The 18,601-nt window shown below is 44.3% G+C and overlaps 1 protein-coding gene across 3 annotated transcripts; it reads right to left on the bottom strand.

Moving 5' to 3' along the window:
• Positions 1 to 1,505: 1,505 nt before the first annotated feature.
• Positions 1,506 to 18,601, bottom strand: LGALS3 (galectin 3). 3 transcript variants are annotated; one of them, XM_030929779.1, is made up of 6 exons: positions 18,342 to 18,577; positions 9,743 to 9,764; positions 8,771 to 9,088; positions 6,468 to 6,556; positions 4,080 to 4,245; positions 1,506 to 1,804 (listed from the first exon to the last, which is right to left on the bottom strand). In XM_030929779.1, exons 2-6 carry the CDS (start codon positions 9,758 to 9,760, stop codon positions 1,649 to 1,651), a joined length of 747 nt encoding a protein of 248 aa, XP_030785639.1. In that variant the 5' UTR covers positions 9,761 to 9,764; positions 18,342 to 18,577; the 3' UTR covers positions 1,506 to 1,648. The 3 variants fall into 3 exon arrangements, with proteins under 3 accessions (XP_030785639.1, XP_030785640.1, XP_030785638.1); XM_030929780.1 differs by lacking the exon at positions 18,342 to 18,577 and adding an exon at positions 18,170 to 18,302; XM_030929778.1 differs by having other exon boundaries at positions 1,513 to 1,804; positions 18,387 to 18,601.

Genomic DNA, 18,601 nt, shown 5'->3' with positions numbered 1-18,601 from the left:
AGAAGTCAAGACCCAAATGTTAGGGTAAGGAATTTTTTGAAATATGCTATGATATGCTGCCCATATCCCTCTTTAGCAATAGAGGACTTATTCCTTGAGTTGCAGGAAGTGCTGCTGGCAGGCAGCCCTCAGCTGACATCCCTTGTGAGGACTGTGCTGCGTCAGCTGAAGAGAGCCATGTTATCTCAGGTCACATTCTCTTTCCCAGCTGTCCTATAGTCAGTGACTGATCAAAGTGGGGGTATAAAAAGGCCTGGCCCCCTTGCAGCTCTGAAGAAGAATCCCAGCTTCAGAACTCCCCTAGGGTAGTCTAAGTTATTGCTGCTCAACTTCTCCCTCAACCCAATCATGTCTTTCCCATCCCCACATGTACTGATTGCAAGTACACTCCCTCACAAGCCTCTTGAGATCTAATCTCTCTGCTTCCTGGGAAACCCAACCTGTGACAATTACTAATTTAACAGATGTGAAAAGGTAGTATTGTATAAAATATTTTGGGCCTGGTGTGGTGGCTCATGCCTCTAATCCCAGCACTTTGGAAGGCCAAGGCAGGTGGATCATGATGTCAGGAGTTCAAGATCAGCCTGGCCAAGATGGTGAAACCCCATCTCTACTAAAAATACAAAAATTAGCGGGGCATGGTGGCAGGCACCTGTAATTCCAGCACTTTGGGAGGCCAAGGCAGGTGGCTCATGATGTCAGGAGTTCAAGATCAGCCTGGCCAAGATGGTGAAACCCCGTCTCTACTAAAAATAAAAAATTAGTGGGGCATGGTGGCGGGCACCTGTAATCCCAGCTACTCAGGAGGCTGAGGCAGAGAATTGCTTGAACCCAGGAGGTGGAGGAGGCTGCAGTGAGCCGAGATCACGCCACTGCACTCCAGCCTGGGTGACAGAGCGAGACTATCTCAAAAAGAAAAAATTTGGTCTTCTGTAAGATGAAGTGGTTTTGCCACATCCTAGTTTTGGAATTTTATTAATCTTTGGGCTTGCTGCTAATAAGGGTAGAAAGGCATGGGTAAGAATGTTGACGATGGGAACAATTTTGAAAGCTGACTATATAAGATACCTTTTTTCTCTGTAAGAGATTTCATAAAAACCAGAGAGATGTTCCTTTATTGGTATCAAATTACTGATTTGAAAGCAGCAAACTATAGTTTAGAAGGAGAAATAGGATTAAAAAGCAGTCAAGAAATATACCAGAATCCTAATAATAATTGTCTATAGGTCATAGGTCATCTATAGGTAAACCTTTTCTTAATGCTATTCTTATTTCCTGAACATATTTCCTTAAGAAAATGAGAGAATAATTTCCTTGAAACATCTCCTGATTTTTATGACATTCTGGAAGAGAGAATCTTGAGGTAGTATTTACTTTCTCTCCTTAAGAAAAAGATTTTAACAAGTATAGGAAACCTTGAGGCCTCAATGCAGTATTAATATTGCTGCATATTTTTTCCATTGCGCATTATCGAGAATAAACCACTCCAATTAAATGACGTATTAAGACAGGTAATTCACTATAATATTTATTAAGTAGATGACTTACAAGGATATTGATGAATGTAAAAATTTTCACTCACAGTGAACACAAAGCCTTTACACATGTAAGGTTTAGATTTTTTTTTCTTTAATCTGCCCCTTTCAGATTATATCATGGTGTATGAAGCATTGGTGAGGTCTATGTCACCAGAAATTCCCAGTTTGCTGATTTCATTGAGCTGTTTAACCCGATGATTGTACTGCAACAAGTGAGCATCATTTACCGCAACCTTGAAGTGGTCAGATTCAACCAGTACTTGTATCTGAAATGGCATATACGTAAACTATTACATGAGGTAATGCATATGTCAGCTGGATCTAGCCATTGCACAATATATACATGTTTCATGTGCATGATAGAAACAATTTTTTGTCAACTGAAAGGAAAAAAAGTCCATTAATTTCAAACCAGTCTGGCCTGAACTCAGGATGTCTAACATTTTATCCTTATCATTCGTGGGACCAGTTAGGATCCAGAGAAAGTAACTTTATAGCAAAAATTCCAAGTTATTCAGATTTTTTTTAAAAGCAACAAATTACAAGGATCGATAAGCCATAAAGGTGAAGGCTAAGGATTTGCCTGCATAAAAACTTAAAAGAGCCTGGGTGTGGTGGCTCACGCCTGTAATCCCAACACTTTGGGGAGGCAAAGGCACGGGCAGATCTCTTGAGCCCAGGAGTTTGAGACCAGCCCAGGCAACATGGTAAAATCCCATCTCTACAAAAAAAATACAAAAACTAGCCAGGCGTGGGTGGCATACATCTGTGGTCTCGGCTACTAAGGAGGCTCAAGTGGGAGGATCGTTTGAGCCTGGGAGGTTGACAGGCTGCAATGAGCTGTGATCGTGCCACTGTACTCCAGACTGAATGGCAGTGTGAGACTCTGTCTCAAAACAACCAAAAGTTGTGGTATGGCCTAAAACACCTAAAAGAAAAACATAAAAGTAAGATTCTTTTGGCAAATGTTATAAAGATTGATGACAATCAGTTTTGGCAAGGGTAGGAGAAATCTACTCTTCCAATAGTTAGTGGATGTTCATTCCTACATCTTTTTGGAGGCAGCAATTTGATAATATCTAAATTGTAAACATGTATATTTAAAGCAAAGATTTCTAGAAGATTTGCTTCTAGGAAGAAAATATTTGTAAGGATAGTTATTACAGTATTTTAGTAAAACATTTTCAGGTTGGAGTGTTTCCATTCTGTAAATTTATATCAGTAGGGTACTGGTTAAATTATCACATCTAAAAATGAAATACTATTGGCCGGGCGTGGTGGCTCATGCCCGTAATCCCAGCACTTTGGGAAGCCGAGGTGGGTGGATCACGAGGTCAAGAAGTCGAGACCATCCTGGCCAACATGGTGAAACTCCATCACTACTAAAAATACAAAAGTCAGCTGGGCATGGTAGCACACGCCTATAGTCACAACTACTCGGGAGGCTGAGTCAGGAGAATCACTTGAACCCGAGAGGTGGAGGTTGCCGTGAGCTAAGATTGTGCCACTATACTCTAGCCTGGCGACAGAGCGAGACTCCATCTCAAAAAAAGAAAAAAACAGTTAACAATATTCTGATATGAAAAGATGTCCACCAAATGTAGACTGTGGTCCTTATTTGTCCCTGTTGTTGAAGAGTTTACAGTCCAGCTGTTTTATTTACCACTCTATAGTCAACCCTAACTCAATGCTGTGGACCTAATATTTGTTGAAGCAGTGCTTACAAATAAAAAGCATGCTGTATGTCAGAAAACACTGAAGATACTCATCAAATTGCAACCTTTGTGAGGAGGGGAGAAGGAGTAAAGGAAAGGAAACCTTGTTAATTTTAAAATTTATAAACTTTTCATAAAACTTTAATTTTAGAATAAAAAACATTTAGTTTTGATCGCTATGCCAACTTTTTTTTTTGTTTTGTTTTTGAAACGGACGCTCTGTCACCCAGGCTGGAGTGCAATGGCGCGATCTGATCTCGGCTCACTGCAAGCTCCGCCTCCCGGGTTTGCGCCATTCTCCTGACTCAGCCTCCCGAGTAACTGGGACCAGAGGTACCCACCACCACGCCCGGCTAATTTTTTGTATTTTCAGTAGAGACGGGATGTCACCGTGTTAGCCGGGATGGTCTCAATCTCCTGACCTTGTGATCCGCCCACCTCAGCCTCCCAAAGTGCTGGGATTACAGGCGTGAGCCACAGCGCCCGGCCCAACTGTGTTGTTTTAAGCAACAAAGTTGCAGTACAACTGTACCATAAAGACTTTTGCCTTTTTTGTTAAAGATTATATTCTTTTCATCTCTAGAAAGGCTTAAACTCAGAGGGGTGGCAGCAGTGATGCTGGTGAGGTGCCTGAAAGAACTGCAGAGTGTGTCACTCCTGGCCATGTTCTCAGCCTGCTGAGCCTGGTCCCCTGGGCAGCGAGAAGATAGGCTGGTTAGGCACCTTAGGACAGGTGATAAAAACTCACTTCAAGTGCTTTGTGGTTTTAGAGTGATTCCTCATGAGAAATGCACATTATCAATATATAATAGTAGCAATAACTTACTTTGAATGGTTTCCCACTTTCAAATGGGAAAACTGACTGTCTTTCTTCCCTTCCCCAGTTATTATCCAGCTTCGTATTGCAAACAATGACTCTCCTGTTGTTCTCATTGAAGCGTGGGTTAAAGTGGAAGGCAACATCATTCCCTCTCTTGAAATCTAAAGCAATTCTGTTTTAAACCAAAGACCAGTTATTAAAATGATTAAAACTGTATATCTACACCAAGAAAAGAATATAATTTTCTAAAAAGCAAATAATTTCATAATACAGTACCTAGGAAATTTTTCTGAACAGAAAGCAAATCAGAATGGGTTCAAACTGGAAAGTATCCTACGCCTGATATTCTATGTACTATCATAAAATCTAAAGGTAAGCAAGACAATATATGTTGAATTTTTTTGCCTCATTGTCTTCGATCATATTTCCATTCATCTGTAATGCCTCCTTTACAGACTCATGAAAACCCTTCGAGGTTTTCTTAGAGGTTTAGAGCCACTCTGAGGATACTTTATCCCTTACTATAGATAATGGTTATCTCTTTCCTGCTCTTCCAGTTTGCTTTCAATACCTGGTAAAGGCAAGCCAGCTATATAGTTAACAGCCATCAAATACCTGGCTTCCTCGTAATTAACCAGAAGCCTTAGTTCCTCTAAAACAGCAAGAATGAGATAAGGTAGTTAATATTCAGTATCTTGTTGCTAAGTAAGTTGTAAAGTCATGATAGTAAATGTGGTAAACATTCTATGATGTGAGCTGGAACCAATGAAATTGCTAGTTTAGCTTTTTGACCCTGTTCCTTCTCCCTGGATGTTAATGCAAACACAAGTCCTCTTTGACTAACCCCATCCCTGAGTTTCTCAAAGTGTGCTCTATAGAGCAGTAACACCAGAATCATCAGTAGGTATTCTTATTTTAAAGCCAGGTCTGCACTCGAGACCAACTAAGAAAGATTCTCTGTATTTTGATTCACCCAGTAACAGTCACATTCAACCACAAATGATCTTCCAGTGATTAAATTTGTAAGGAAAAAACAGCAATAGAATTTGTATTTGACTAAATATACAATGTTGTCATCTCTGTCACCTTAAGCACTTTTTTTTCTATGCAGTTCGTCATATAGAATTTGCAGGACTAAGCAACAGTTTTTTTAGTTTGCTACCATTAACCATTTCAACCAGAATTAGTTTTGATCTGCCAGTCTCAATCTACATCTCTAGCATTATTAGAACTAAACTTTCCAGTGAAATGACTCTAACAAGACAAGGATACCACACTGGGTATACAGTGTGCGTTAGGGGTTGTGGGAGGAGGAGAGCAGATATTTAATAAATCATGAGTGCTGTGTGCACAGGATAAGGTGTTCTGGGTTCTGTGTGATGTTGGGAGGAAATACAGATAAGGACATAGACGATATATATATTTTGTAATTTGCTATGAGACGGGCATTATTGTATGGGGAAGTTCTGTGCTTACAGAAATTGTCTAGGCTGTGTGGAAACATGGGTTGGCTTAGGATAGTGACTACCATTGCAGAAACGGGAGGCTGGCTGAGGTGGAGCGAATGAGCATTTCAATGTGAAATTATCAGATCAGAAGTGAAGTCCATCTCTTGATGGCAGGCTGTGGAGCAAGGTGACAGACACTGAGACTGTTTATGGATTCTTGCATAAACCTGTATACATGGCTTGAATTTGTACCAGTTAGGTACTGTTCATAAGACCTAGAGACACTTCCACTAACCTCAGGCACAAGCATCCCGGATGGTTTCAGGACATGGCCAGCTTCTTTGTATAATATGTAAATACTACATAACCAGTAGTGACAACGAGGGCCAAGTGGCCCAGGACAGCCATAATTAGCATGTGTTTTCCTAAATAAAGCTTCACCCCATCCTAGCCCACCTCATCAATCAAACCACTTCCAATAGCAAAGGTTGATTTATTATGATGAAGTTTTTAACTTGCAGAATCTCTTCAAACCCATAAGCAAATAGTATCCACTCAAAAGACGGGTTCCCAGGCCTGCCACTGATCATCTGTAGAACCTGAGCCTCAGTTTTGTCTATAAAAAGGGGAGAGCAATATTCCTTATCCTGCCTTCAACCATGGAGATTAGCTGACATAATACATATCAAAGTATAGAATAAGGTGTGTTACCATTTACTATGAGTGCCCCGATGCTTAGCAAAATTATATGGGAATATGTATGGATTTATGGGATAATCCTATATGATGGTATAGCCAAGATTCTAAATATGTAGTTTTTTAAAATTTTACTAAAATTCAAAATAGCACCCTAAGAAGGGCAAGAAAAAAAAAATCAAAATAGGCCATTCTTTATTCAAAAACCAATCTACAAATAGGGTAGGCTTGTTAATTTTGCTCTCCTTACCTGTTTGCATTAGGCTTCACCGTGCCCAGAATTGTTATCAGCATGCGAGGCACCACTCCTCCAGGCAAAGGCAGGTTATAAGGCACCGACTGGGAATGAACAAGTACATATGTGTCAATAAAGAGTCATGTTTCTTTAGGGAAAGAAAACGATGTTGCTGAAGTTCCACTACTATTAATATGTGTGAAAAACACATAACTCTAGTATATGCCATCTGTCCAGACTCTCAGGCCACTTTGCCCAGGGGCCAAAGAGATAAGGCTCCTTACATGTACAAATAGTTGAAAAGAAAGCCACAGTAAGTCTCATTACTATGGCCATCCCAGTCTACTCATTCATGTTGGCTATTTTTTGGAAAGGCTTAAGCTAGATCTTGTGATCAACATTAACATTTTTGTATCACTCTTAAGGCCCTGTCATGTAAGTTGCTTCGCTGTGGTTATTCTGCTTCCGGGGGGCAAGCAGCATATCACATACTGGGCTTGTGGGTTCTCATATGGTCTGTACTCACATGGCTCCAGCAGAGTGCTTTGCACGTGGCAGATACTCAATATTTATAGAATGAACACTGTTAAAACTGAGGTTCATTCCACAAATGTTTATTGACCATCTACATTCAAGGTACTGTGAATATCCCCAAAGCTCTATTTATTTATGGCCTCTTTTCTTTCCCTTTTTAAGGCTTCCCTCTGGGTTTAACTATCACCCCAACCTTTTCATTTTTTGAGACAAGGTTTCAAAAATCCAGGTCTCTGTTGTTGAGGATGGAGTGCAGTGGTGTGATCATAGCTCACTGCAGCCCCGACCTCTTGGACTCAAGTGATCCTCCTGCCTCAGCCTCCCACAGTGGTGGGATTATAGGCATGAGCCACCACAGCCAGCCTATCCAAATCTTTTCTTTCTAGTCCTGATGTGTATTAGTCCTGTACTTCTTCCCACCTGGATTTGCTGCTAGTGCCTCAAATTCAACAAGTGTGAACTAGAATGGTCTTCCCTCCCCCTCCCCCATCAGTTCCCCTTCATGAGTTCCCAGTTTGGGCTAAAGCTTTGCTGATGGCTCTAATTGCTCAGCCTTGAAAAGTCCAAGTCCTCTATGACTTCTAAGACATAATCAGTAGATTCTGGGGGTTCTTCCTCTGTCATCTCTCTTACATCTGCCTGTTACTTTCCACCGCCTTCATGTCCCCCTCTCTCTGCAACTGACTAACCATCTCTGGTACAGGCCCATCTCAATGCCACCCACTCCCCCAAGTCTTTCTACTCTAAACCGACCTAAAAGGAGACAATGCTATCTTGTGCCATCTTCTGCACAGTTCTGAAATTGTCTAATCCCACACTGGTACTTAGCTCTTTCCTCATATTTATTATATGTTTTATCATCTAACTAGATTATAAATCTGGAAAGGAAGGATCCTGTGGCTGAGATGTATCTGGATCCCCCACGGAGTTATGTTTTACATTTAGAATTCACTTGCTAAGACATATTTTAATTTGCATGAAAATTCAACCCTTAGGCCAGGCGCGGTGGCTCAAGCCTGTAATCCCAGCACTTTGGGAGGCCGAGACGGGCGGATCACAAGGTCAGGAGATCGAGACCATCCTGGCTAACATGGTGAAACCCCGTCTCTACTAAAAAAAAAAATACAAAAAACTAGCCGGGCGAGGTGGCGGGCACCTGTAGTCCCAGCTACTCGGGAGGCTGAGGCAGGAGAATGGCATCAACCCGGGAGGCGGAGCTTGCAGTGAGCTGAGATCCGGCCACTGCACTCCAGCCTGGGCGACAGAGCGAGCCTCCATCTCAAAAAAAAAAAAAAAAGAAAATTCAACCCTTAGATCACAAAATTAGAAGGTTTTTCAAAACCAGATTACCCTGGTTCCTCTACCTGTTTGCTCAATGACCCTGGACAAATTATATCACTTCTGTATTGCCCCATCTCCCCATGCGTGAAATGGGGTTATTAACAGTATCTTATAGGGTGGTAATGGGGTTAAATTAGATCATCCATGTAGATGCATATTATTGATATGTACTCAGTAAGTGTTAATAACCAAAATGTTCTCCATTACTACAATTTTGGTTTATATTCATAAACAGCTTTATCGGTGCCTTCAAAATATTCATTACCTTCTGTTTATACTAACCACACACAGTAAGCTCAATATGAACACTTAATTTTTCGACTCTACCAATATACGCCCACGGCTGGCCCTTGAGAAGTGGCTGTCAGCAGCAGGTTTAAAGCTCAGGGTCTCCCTGAAGCCCTTTGCATGCCAAGTACATGAAAGGAGAAATGCCATCTCACCAGTGGCCCAGCAGGGGCGCCATAGGGGCCAGTGGCAGGGTAGGCTCCGGGAGCACTTGGCTGTCCAGGAGATGGGTAGGCCCCAGGGCCACTGGGTGGCCCTGGGTAGACTCCAGATGCTCCAGAATAAGCTCCAGGTGCTCCAGGGTAGGCGCCTGGAGGTGCCTGTCCAGGATAAACCCCTGGGGGTGCCTGCCTGGGGTAGGCCCCAGAATAGGAGGCCCCTGGGTAGCCCCCTGCCCCAGCAGGCTGGTTCCCCCATGGGCCAGGCCATCCTTGAGGGTTTGGGTTTCCAGACCCAGATAAGGCATCATGGAGCTGTAAAGAAAGACATAAACAATTACAGGACAGAAAGCATTCTCAAAAGCAGAATTTTCAGGGAAATAGGAATATGTGATCTAAGAAGGAGAGGAATATGGCAAAGGCATTACATGCATGTTATTATACTTTTTCTACTTGTTAATAGTTTTGAGTTTCTAAGACTAAAATTAGACGTTGGGGTTACATATGCTTTTTCACTTTGTTCTTGCCTCCCAGCATCTCAGATCAGGGAGGGCTGCATTTTCATAATTAGCCCAAGTCAGGAGCTAGCGCTCTTCTATTTACAGCACATATTTTTTAATCACTGTGAGAAAAACAATCACAAACATCAGAATGCCCAGACTGTACTGCGCTTCCCGCTACTCAGAGGATTTCTCAGCTCCTGCCAGCAGAGTCCACTCCCTTCCGCCCTGGGCCTTTTGGTGAAAGGATTACTGTGAGTGAGTCCCAGGCCTCGCTCTGCCTGGCTTTCTTCCCAAATCTGCTGCTGGAAAAACAAGGCTCTAGCTCACAAGCCCTCATTGGACAAATGAGTCCAGGGGAAGCCACTCAGTGGGAGAGTGAAAAGGGATAGTCATGGTAAAAACAAAACCCCCAACCCTCAACCATGTGGAGTTGATCGAGGGTAAGAAACAGGCATAAAACACTTACCGAAAAATTGTCTGCCATTTTCCTGAGAGAAAGAAAGAGACAAAGGTTATCATTTGATCCTGAAAGCTTTCACCGATTTCCATTAAATTGAGCCTCACCACTAGTTCATTGTGCAGTTCTGGTCAATCTCTAAGCATTATGCCTAAGTCAGTAGTGTGGGACCACAAAACATCTCTTCAAGGGGCAGGGATGCTTTCCAGCTAGATTGTGAGTTAAATATAACTCACAAGTTTAAACTTCCATCACACTAGCCTGTGCTCTGAATCCTGAGACCAAGAGGCCTTACAATGCATGAGGGAGGAGGAGGCAGGGAGGAAGAAAAGGTCCTGTCCCTTTTCCAGTGAAAAATGTAAACGGTCATGGTTTCTCTTTGGTTCTTCACCTTCCTTCCTTACTCCTTATAAAGGGTTTGATGTGTTCATCTTGCCCATCTGCCCTCTGTCCCCACTAACTGCCCCATCCCCTCCTCTGGGTTTTTGAAGATCAGCAGTGATTGATTCCTACTGAGACAGGAAAGACAATGACCTCCAAACATAGTTGCTGCCCTGTTATTTATTCCTCTACTTGCACACACTTATGCCTGCTCTTGGCCAGGCACTGTGCAGGCTCCTGTCTAGGTGCCAAGATGAATAGGCCATGATCTGCATGGTCAAAGGGGCCATGGGATCTAAAACTCAAAACAATTGAGCCCACAGAGATATAGAGTAGAAGGATGGTTACCAGAGGCTGGGAAAGGTAGTGGGGGCGGGTGGGTGGGAGGGAGGTGAGGATAGTTAATGGGTGACAAAAATAGTTATAATGAATGAATAAGGCCTGATACTTGACAGCACAACAGGGTGACTATAGTCAATAATTTCATTGTACATTTGAAAATAAAAGTATACTTGGATTGTTTGTAACAAATAAATGAGAATATGAATACCCCATTGTCCATGATGTGATTATAATGCACTGCATACTTGTGTCAAAACATCTTTATGTACCCCATAAATATATATACCTGCTATGTACCCATAAAGATGAAGAATTTAAAAAAAGAAAGCCAAAGGGCCCACAGTCCAGCAAGGCAGATGAGATGCATCCATGGAAATGTGAAATAACAAGTCACGAATGCTGTGGGTCAGAATGTGTGCTGCAGGAATTCAGACGCAGAAAGCTTACTTCTAAGAAGGAAAGGAAAGGTGCTGTTGGAGCTAAGCCTCAAAGGGCAGCTGAAGTTTGTATGTGCTTTCTTTTTTTAAAGGTACTTGTTATTCCAAATAAAACTTTGGCAGTACAACAAACTAAGGTAAAAAAAATTCAGGCAACATGAAGGAAAAAAATATTTGGGTGTAAGATGCTACCAAAGAGGGTTTGCCTTGCCCAAAGCTGCCACAGGGGGGTGGTCAGGAGACATCAATCCTGCTTTCTTCTGTTCCTTCCCACGTCAAGGCTCCTAAAGCACAAGATGCTTCACAGCTGTTGCAGGTGCTCCAGCTGTGAGGGGAGGAGGGCAGCTGGGCCCCTGAGGCATGGGTGAGTTCCTCCTAAGCTCAGGATCACCTGTGCCATGGCCTGAATTACGTAGACCCTGAAACAACCAGAATATCCTTCTTGATTGCCCACCTGTGATATTTACTCAATCACTTTTAGAAATGACATCGCCCCAAGGGATCCAATAAATGTCCACTACTTGATTCAAATGCAAGATATTGGCTGGACGTGGCTCATACCTGTAATCCCAGCACGTTGGGAGGCTAAGGTGGGCGGATTGCTTGAGCCCAAGTAGTTCAAGACTAGCCTGGACAATATGGCAAAACCCTGTCTCTATGAAAAATACAAAAATTAGCCAGGTGTGGTGGTGCAGCCCGTGGTCCCAGCTACTTGAGGGGCTGAGGTGGGAGGATCATTTCAGCCTAGGAGGTCAAGGCTGCACTGAGATGTGATTGCACCACTGCACTCCAGCCTGGGTGACAAAGCGAGACCTCGTCTCAAAAAAAAAAAAAAAGCACAAAATATTACATTTTTTTGGTAAAACTCAGGCAGAGCTCCTCCTAGAGCTTAACATGCTTCATTTACACACACTGGATATTTTATACAGGTTGAGTATCCCTCATTTGAAATAGGACCAGAAGTGTTTCTGATTTCCATTTTTTTTTAGATTTTGGAGTATATCCATATACCCAGTTAGGCATCCCTAATCTGACGAGCCAAAATCCAACACCTCCAGTGAGCATTTCTTTAGAGCATTACCTCTGAGCATCATGCAGGCATGCAAAAAGTTTGGGATTTTGGAACATTTCAGATTTCTGCTCTGCGGATGCTCATCCTGTACTATACTGCTATTATTATAGTCAGACATTACCTTTGACTAAAATATTTTTGCTTTTTTTTTTTTTTTTTTTGAGACAGGGTCTTGTTCTGTTGCACAGGCTGCAGTGCAGTGACATGATATCAGGGCTCACTGCAGCCTCCACCTCCCAGGCTCATGTGATCCTCCCACCTCAGCCTCCCAAGTAACTAGGACTACAGGCACACAACACCACACCCAACTAAGTTATTTTTTTTTTTTGTAGACATGGGGTCTCACTATGTTGCCTAGGCTGGTCTCAAACTCCTGGGTTCAAGTGATCTTCCCACCTCAGCCTCCCAACGTGCTGGGATTACAGGCATGAGCCACCACATCCAGGCACACATCTCTTTTTGAACATGGTCATTCTGAAACCTATTCAGAAGCGGTTAGGTTATGACCATGCCCATTTTCCAACCTAGGGAACTGCTGGCATCTTGACAGGGAAGTCACGGTGACTCAGAGGTTACTGCATCTTTCATTTACTTTTTACATCCTGTAGTGCTTGGCTTTTTAAAGCAAAAGTTGTGAGCTCCTCTGCATGTGCCTCCTTCCCCAAAAGGCTGCCACACTATTGTATAAGAAACTGTTGCTACAGGAGGGGGAACTTGAGAGAAGAGTTGTTACAGAAAAGGAAAATAAATGAAAATTTTTAATTCAGGAAAAGAAAGTCTCCCTCATTTTGGATGCCAGTAGGAAACAATCTTGAACTTCAAGGTGGGCAGAAAGCTTAGTTCCTTTAATTACACATACTTCTTCCAGCCTAAGGCAACATATCAAAGACCCAGCAATAATGTTACCAACATTTTGATTTCTTTTAAATGTCCTCATTGCACAGAAGCTTATTGTAAACCTCAGGACCACGACACTTCAGGTCAGATGCTTTGCTGTGGGGTGCTGTCCTGTGCGCTGTAGGATGTTCAGCATCATTGCTGGCTTCATTACATATGCTGCCAGAACTCCAGCATACCACACTCCAACTTGTGACAACCAAGTGTCTTCAGGCCGGGTGTGGTGGCTTACACCTGTAATCCCAGTCATTTGGGAGGCTGAGGCGGGAATACTGCTTGAGCCCAGGAGTTCAAGACCAGCCTGGGCAATACAGCGAAACCCCAGTCTCTACCAAAAAAAGGAAAAAAAAAATGTCTTCAGACATTGCCAATATCCCCTGGGAGCAAAATCATGGCTAGTTGAGGACCGCCAATCTAGCTAGTTAGCAGTGTATCCCTACATGAATGTACACACGTGGTTCCACAAAAACCAAAAAGGTAGTTTCAATTGTTCAAACTAGCCTGAATTTGCTTTATAAAGGGTCCTAACATAACTCTATTCAAATTAAGATGTGTTTAAAGGCTGATTCCAACCAGAAAGTCAAATAAAGAAGGCATTTCCACAATTTAATATTTATTCTTTTCAAAGCCTCCGCTCAAGCATGTTTAGTTTATTTTCCAATCTAACCAAATCCAGTTTGGGAAACAAAGCAGCTCTCACTGCATTTCCACTGTTTCAACACCACCTCGGAGGGCAGTATAGATTCTGTCTCGACATATTAGACAAGGCCACTAGAACAAAACCTGGCATTTGTGTGGTGCTTTTCAGCTTATAAAGCATGTTCACATATCTTATCTATTTTAGTTATAATGACAATCTTTGTGGTGAAATCTTGTACTGTCCTGCCATCTTGCTGTCCAGCCTGGGACATGAATCATCCCTTTGTCCAGCCTATCCACACTGCAGATGCTACCCACCCACAAGTCACTTAGTAGCAGGCTTGGTTATCAGATCAAAAAAACAGTATATATAGGGTTTGGTACTATCCATGGTTTGAGGCATCCACAGCGGGTCTTGGAATGCATCCCCTGAAAATAAGGGGGAGACTCCTGTGTTCTCACCATAAGGAAACTGAGGCTCAGAGAGAGAATATGGTGGCCCAAAGTCATCTGTCATTGGCAGATCAAGGAGTAGGGCTCGTGTCTTTTTACTCCTTATTTAGGCTCATTCTACACCAATAGGAAATATCACACTTTGAAATTTTAAAGTACAGTCCTTTGAAAGTGTTAATTACTTCATTGGGAAATTAATTCTCTGACTAACTCATCTGTAACTACATAACACACTGAAATTGTAAACAAAATTTAAAAAGGATTGTGTTTTGGTCAGAAAACTAACTGGGTGATTCATTCAAGCACAAAATAATATTGAATATTTAATACAAGAATGCCATTTTGTGTAGTCACTTTGCTAATTATAACCACATTTTAACCAATAAAGTGTACTTTTCCAAAAATTGGGTATGCACCGTTTTGATTATGTCAACTTCCAACCATGAGATTTCTTTTTCGAAAAGCATTATAGGCCGGATGCAGTGGCTCAAGCCTGTAATCCCAGCACTTTGGGAGGCCAAGGCGGGAGGATCATGAGGTCAGGAGTTCGAGACCAGCCTAGCCAACATAGTGAAACCCCAGCTCTACTAAAAATACAAAGAATTAGCCGGCTATGGTGGCAGGCACCTGTAATCCCAGCTACTAGGGAGGCTGAGGCAGGAGAATTGCTTGAACCCGGGAGGCAGAGTTTGCAGTGAGCCAAGATCACACCACTGCACTCCAGCCTGGAAGACAGTGCGAGGCTCCATCTCAAGAAAAAAAAAGAAAAGAAAAGCATTATAACGGATGCTCTTTTGAAATCAAGATTACTTGAAATCAAGATTATTAACCTCAAAACTTCCAGGAAAACAAAAAATATATCTATTCAGATAAATATTATCCTTACTTGCCTGAAAATTTTTTTCTTTTTTCTTTTCAGATGAGTAGTTTACAGAGAGAGAGACATACAATCAAATGTCAGAAATCCTCCCACTCTACAGACACTATAGATATGTGAACCCCATCCTGGTGTTTCCAGGATCAGAGAATTTTGAAGAGTCAGAGGGGGAAAAAAAAAAAAAAACCACTTAAAAAATAAACTAAAAGTAGAGAAAAGTAGCTGGTCTCCACATTTGTAAACACCTACAAGTAAGCAGTTCAGTGTAGCTTTGGAATAAGGAATTTAAACATGAGTTAGAATACAGACCATTTTAATGGGTTGTTAACTGGTAGCTTTTCCCTTTAACAAAGAATAGCTATCCGTCGCACTAGGCTATTCTAGGCCCACCCAGCAATCAGTCCGGGTGTCTGGGTTCCCAGGAACACTTCTGAAATTTCTGCTCATAAAGGTCCCTGACCTGTACGCAAGCCGTAACGGAAGAAGACTATTTCCTGAGCCCCTAGGCACTGGCCCACACTGCTCCTCAAGTAACACAAGAGGCAGTCTGCTTTCTGTCCTTGCTGAAACACAGAGCAGGACTTGAGGAAAGCCCATTTTCCAAAGACAAATTCAGCGATGCAAAGTTGGAATAAAGGGAACTGGTGTTTTCCTAGGATTTCTTTATCATCATAGCTCCCTGGCATCAAGGAAGGTAGAGTTACTTTCTGCTTCTTAGTGACTGATTTTTTCCCGCTATGGAAAAGCTGAACAGGGGTCAAAAGAGAACACATGACACTTAGTCAATAGCGAACTGGAAGTATACAGCAAGCACTGCCTAGCCTGGCTCTCAAGTTACCCACTCAGAATTTAATGAGAAGGTCAGTTCAGGCACCAGACACAAGGAGCTACCCTTGAGTGGGAGCCTGTGTCCCAAACGATCACAGGAAAGAAGGGCTATGTTTGAGATCAGTTACCGCAAGTATCAAGTACATAAGTTTATAAGTCACTTGGCATTTAAGGTCAACACGAGATTCTGAAGGCATACTACATGAACATAGGTCTCGGCTGCAGTTAAGGTTTAGAGTCTGGCTAATGAAGGTTCTATGTAAAAAGGTACCTAAATTATACATGAGACCAGCATTAGCCTCTTGACCTAAGTGGAAAGTCTTTATAAAGCACCTATGCATATTTGCAGCACAGCGAACTATCATAGATTAAAGACCCCTTAACAGAGCAAGACACCTATTCTACTTGGACACAACTAGTTTTCAGGGTCAATCCATCAGGCGGTACTCGTCCTCTTCTGCTTCTTCCGTAACTTAGTGAGGCATCCTCCTAGCACTTCTAAGTGCTAAATATTCAAGGACCATCATCAAACTTCTCCCCAGAATCTGGACTAAGTGCTGATTTTTTTTTTTATTTTTTTATTTTTTATTTATTTTTTTTTTTTTTGAGACGGAGTCTGGCTCTGTCGCCCGGGCTGGAGTACAGTGGCCGGATCTCAGCTCACTGCAAGCTCTGCCTCCCGGGTTCACGCCATTCTCCTGCCTCAGGCTCCCGAGTAGCTGGGACTACAGGCGCCCTCCACCTCGCCTGGCTAGTTTTTTGTATTTTTAGTAGAGACCAGGTTTCACTGTGTTAGCCAGGATGGTCTCGATCTCCTGACCTCGTGATCCGCCCGTCTCGGCCTCCCAAAGTGCTGGGATTACAGGCTTGAGCCACCGCGCCCGGCCCGAAGTGCTGATTTTAAATGTCACCTCTAAATATGAATTTAGGAAGCTGCTTAAATCCCCCAAAGATCAAGGATGGGGTATGATCATCCTTAGAATGAGAGACCCTACCCTAAGGATTGAGAGTCAATGTCTAAAAGGGAGACTATTGTTGTAGAAAAGTAAATGATCATTATTCAACTTTACCTTTCACGGAAACACACAATTTCCTAGCACGAAATGTTTATAAACTTGAGGTAGGCCAGGCGCAGTGGCTCACCACACCTGTAATCCCAGCACTTTAGGAGGCTGAGGCGGGTGGGTCACCTGAGGTCAGGAGTTCGAGACCAGCCTGACCAACATGGAGAGACAACCCCACCACCACCACCACCACCATCACTAAAAATACAAAATTAGCCGGGTGTGGTGGTGCATGCCTGTAATCCCAGCTACTCGGGAGGCTGAGGCAGGAGAATTGCTTGAACCCGGTAGGCGGAGGTTGCGGTGAGCCGAGATCGTGCCATTGTACTCCAGCCTGGGCAACAAGAGCGAAACTGCATCTCAAAAAAACAAAAAAAACAAAACAAAACAAAAAAAAAACAAAAAAGAAAAACCTTGAGATAAACAAATTAGAACTTTGGAAGCTGACGAAAGCTTTTTCTTCTCAAGCTCTGTGCCCAAGTGGTTCATTGTATCAGCCTCATTTTCTTCAGAATTAACTGAGCCTTCTCCCATTCCTTTCCCAGAATCCTAGAAACAGCCTGGGTCACTGAGGTCCAGGTGTCCTCATTGTGCAGCAACCCAACTCCCAGAGTCACTTTACAAACATTCCGCAGTCTCTGGAATCGGCATGGCTAACTCGAAGGGTAAGACTGTAAGCCTAAGTCCCAGCCTCCACTATGCGTCCCCGATTCCCTGGCCCTTAGCGCCTACTTCTCAGAGGGCAATCGTTTTAGTGTTTCTATTTGAGCACCCAATAATTCAGAATAAACCCTCAAACACGTTTTGGGAGTCCCCCGCTACGGCTCTGCACACTAGGACCAACGTTCTGCCACACCCAACACTTCCTCGGCACAGACAGTCTGGGCAGGGAGGGGCATTTGATTCGGAAAAGCTTAGAGTTTGCAGTCTTTGCTAAGCCGGGTCATGCCCACTCAGGCCATGGGGCAAGCACCGTTTCTGTGGGATCAACAACCAGAGAGCGGCTACAGCCCGGCCGCAGCTGGTCCTGGTGGAAGAACTCATTCGCGCCCCACAGAGATATCTCCTCCAAGTCCAGCCTCAGCTGATGCTCAAAAGGGGCCGGGCGAGCCAAGTTGTGGGTCCCGAGAGGCGCCCTATGCAGTCCTCAGAAGTCCCTTCGCTCCCCCACGGCCGAGCTCTGGGGAAGGGTAACCTGGCCCCAACCCCAGTTAGAGAAACTGGAGCGGCCGTCTGGTTTGCTGAGCGAGTCCTTCCGCCTCCCCTCGCAGCGGGACCTGGCAGGACCTGGGTGACCAGACCACGGCTCTTCACCGCATGGGGCTTACTCCGGGGCCGCAGAGCGCAGCCGGCGGAGGTGCGACGGCGGTGAAGCCCCCGAGGCTCCGCAGAAGGTGGCCCGTGCCGCCCCGGGGACGTGTACGGGTCTCGGAAGGCGCTACCAACCTTTCCCGAGCGCCAGCGCCCTCGAGAATCAAAGGCGACCGCCCCGGGCCCGCCGCCCCGCACCCGGAGGGCAGAGCACAGGCTGTGGGGCTCTCCGCGCGCGCCCCGGCCTGGTCCCGGGGAGCCGAACTCCCTCCGAGCCGCGCCCCAACCAGGGCCCGGGCGCCCTCACCCCTGCCCGGCCGGAGCCGCGTCCCCAGCACCCCGCGCCGCTCACCGCTGGTTGGCTGGCTCCGGACGGCTGCTAGCGAGGAGGTACGGGCGCCGGCGGGGCGGTGGCTCCGAGCCTCAAATACTCCCAGCCCCGCCCGGCCCGCCTCTCCCGAGGCGGGGCGGTGCCCCTGCCCAGCCCGGCCTCTCCCCGGACCATGCTGGGCGAGCCCCGCGCCCGCCTGACACCCCGAGCCGCCGCCGCAGGGGCGACCAGGAAGG

This window comes from Rhinopithecus roxellana, chromosome 5 (assembly GCF_007565055.1).
Source record: "Rhinopithecus roxellana isolate Shanxi Qingling chromosome 5, ASM756505v1, whole genome shotgun sequence".
Taxonomy (NCBI): domain Eukaryota; kingdom Metazoa; phylum Chordata; class Mammalia; order Primates; family Cercopithecidae; genus Rhinopithecus; species Rhinopithecus roxellana.
The sequence above is the reverse complement of the archived record's forward strand: the minus strand, read 5'-3'. Positions and strand labels throughout refer to the sequence as shown.

What these genes read in the sequence shown, in the direction of transcription:
- LGALS3 (XM_030929778.1), bottom strand. An exon ending in GCGCCCCTGCTGGGCCACTG is followed by an intron (nt 6,557 to 8,770) that starts GTGAGATGGCAT and finishes GTTCATTCCCAG; the next exon opens with TCGGTGCCTTATAACCTGCC. An exon ending in GTGAAGCCTAATGCAAACAG is followed by an intron (nt 4,246 to 6,467) that starts GTAAGGAGAGCA and finishes GGTTTAAAACAG; the next exon opens with AATTGCTTTAGATTTCAAGA.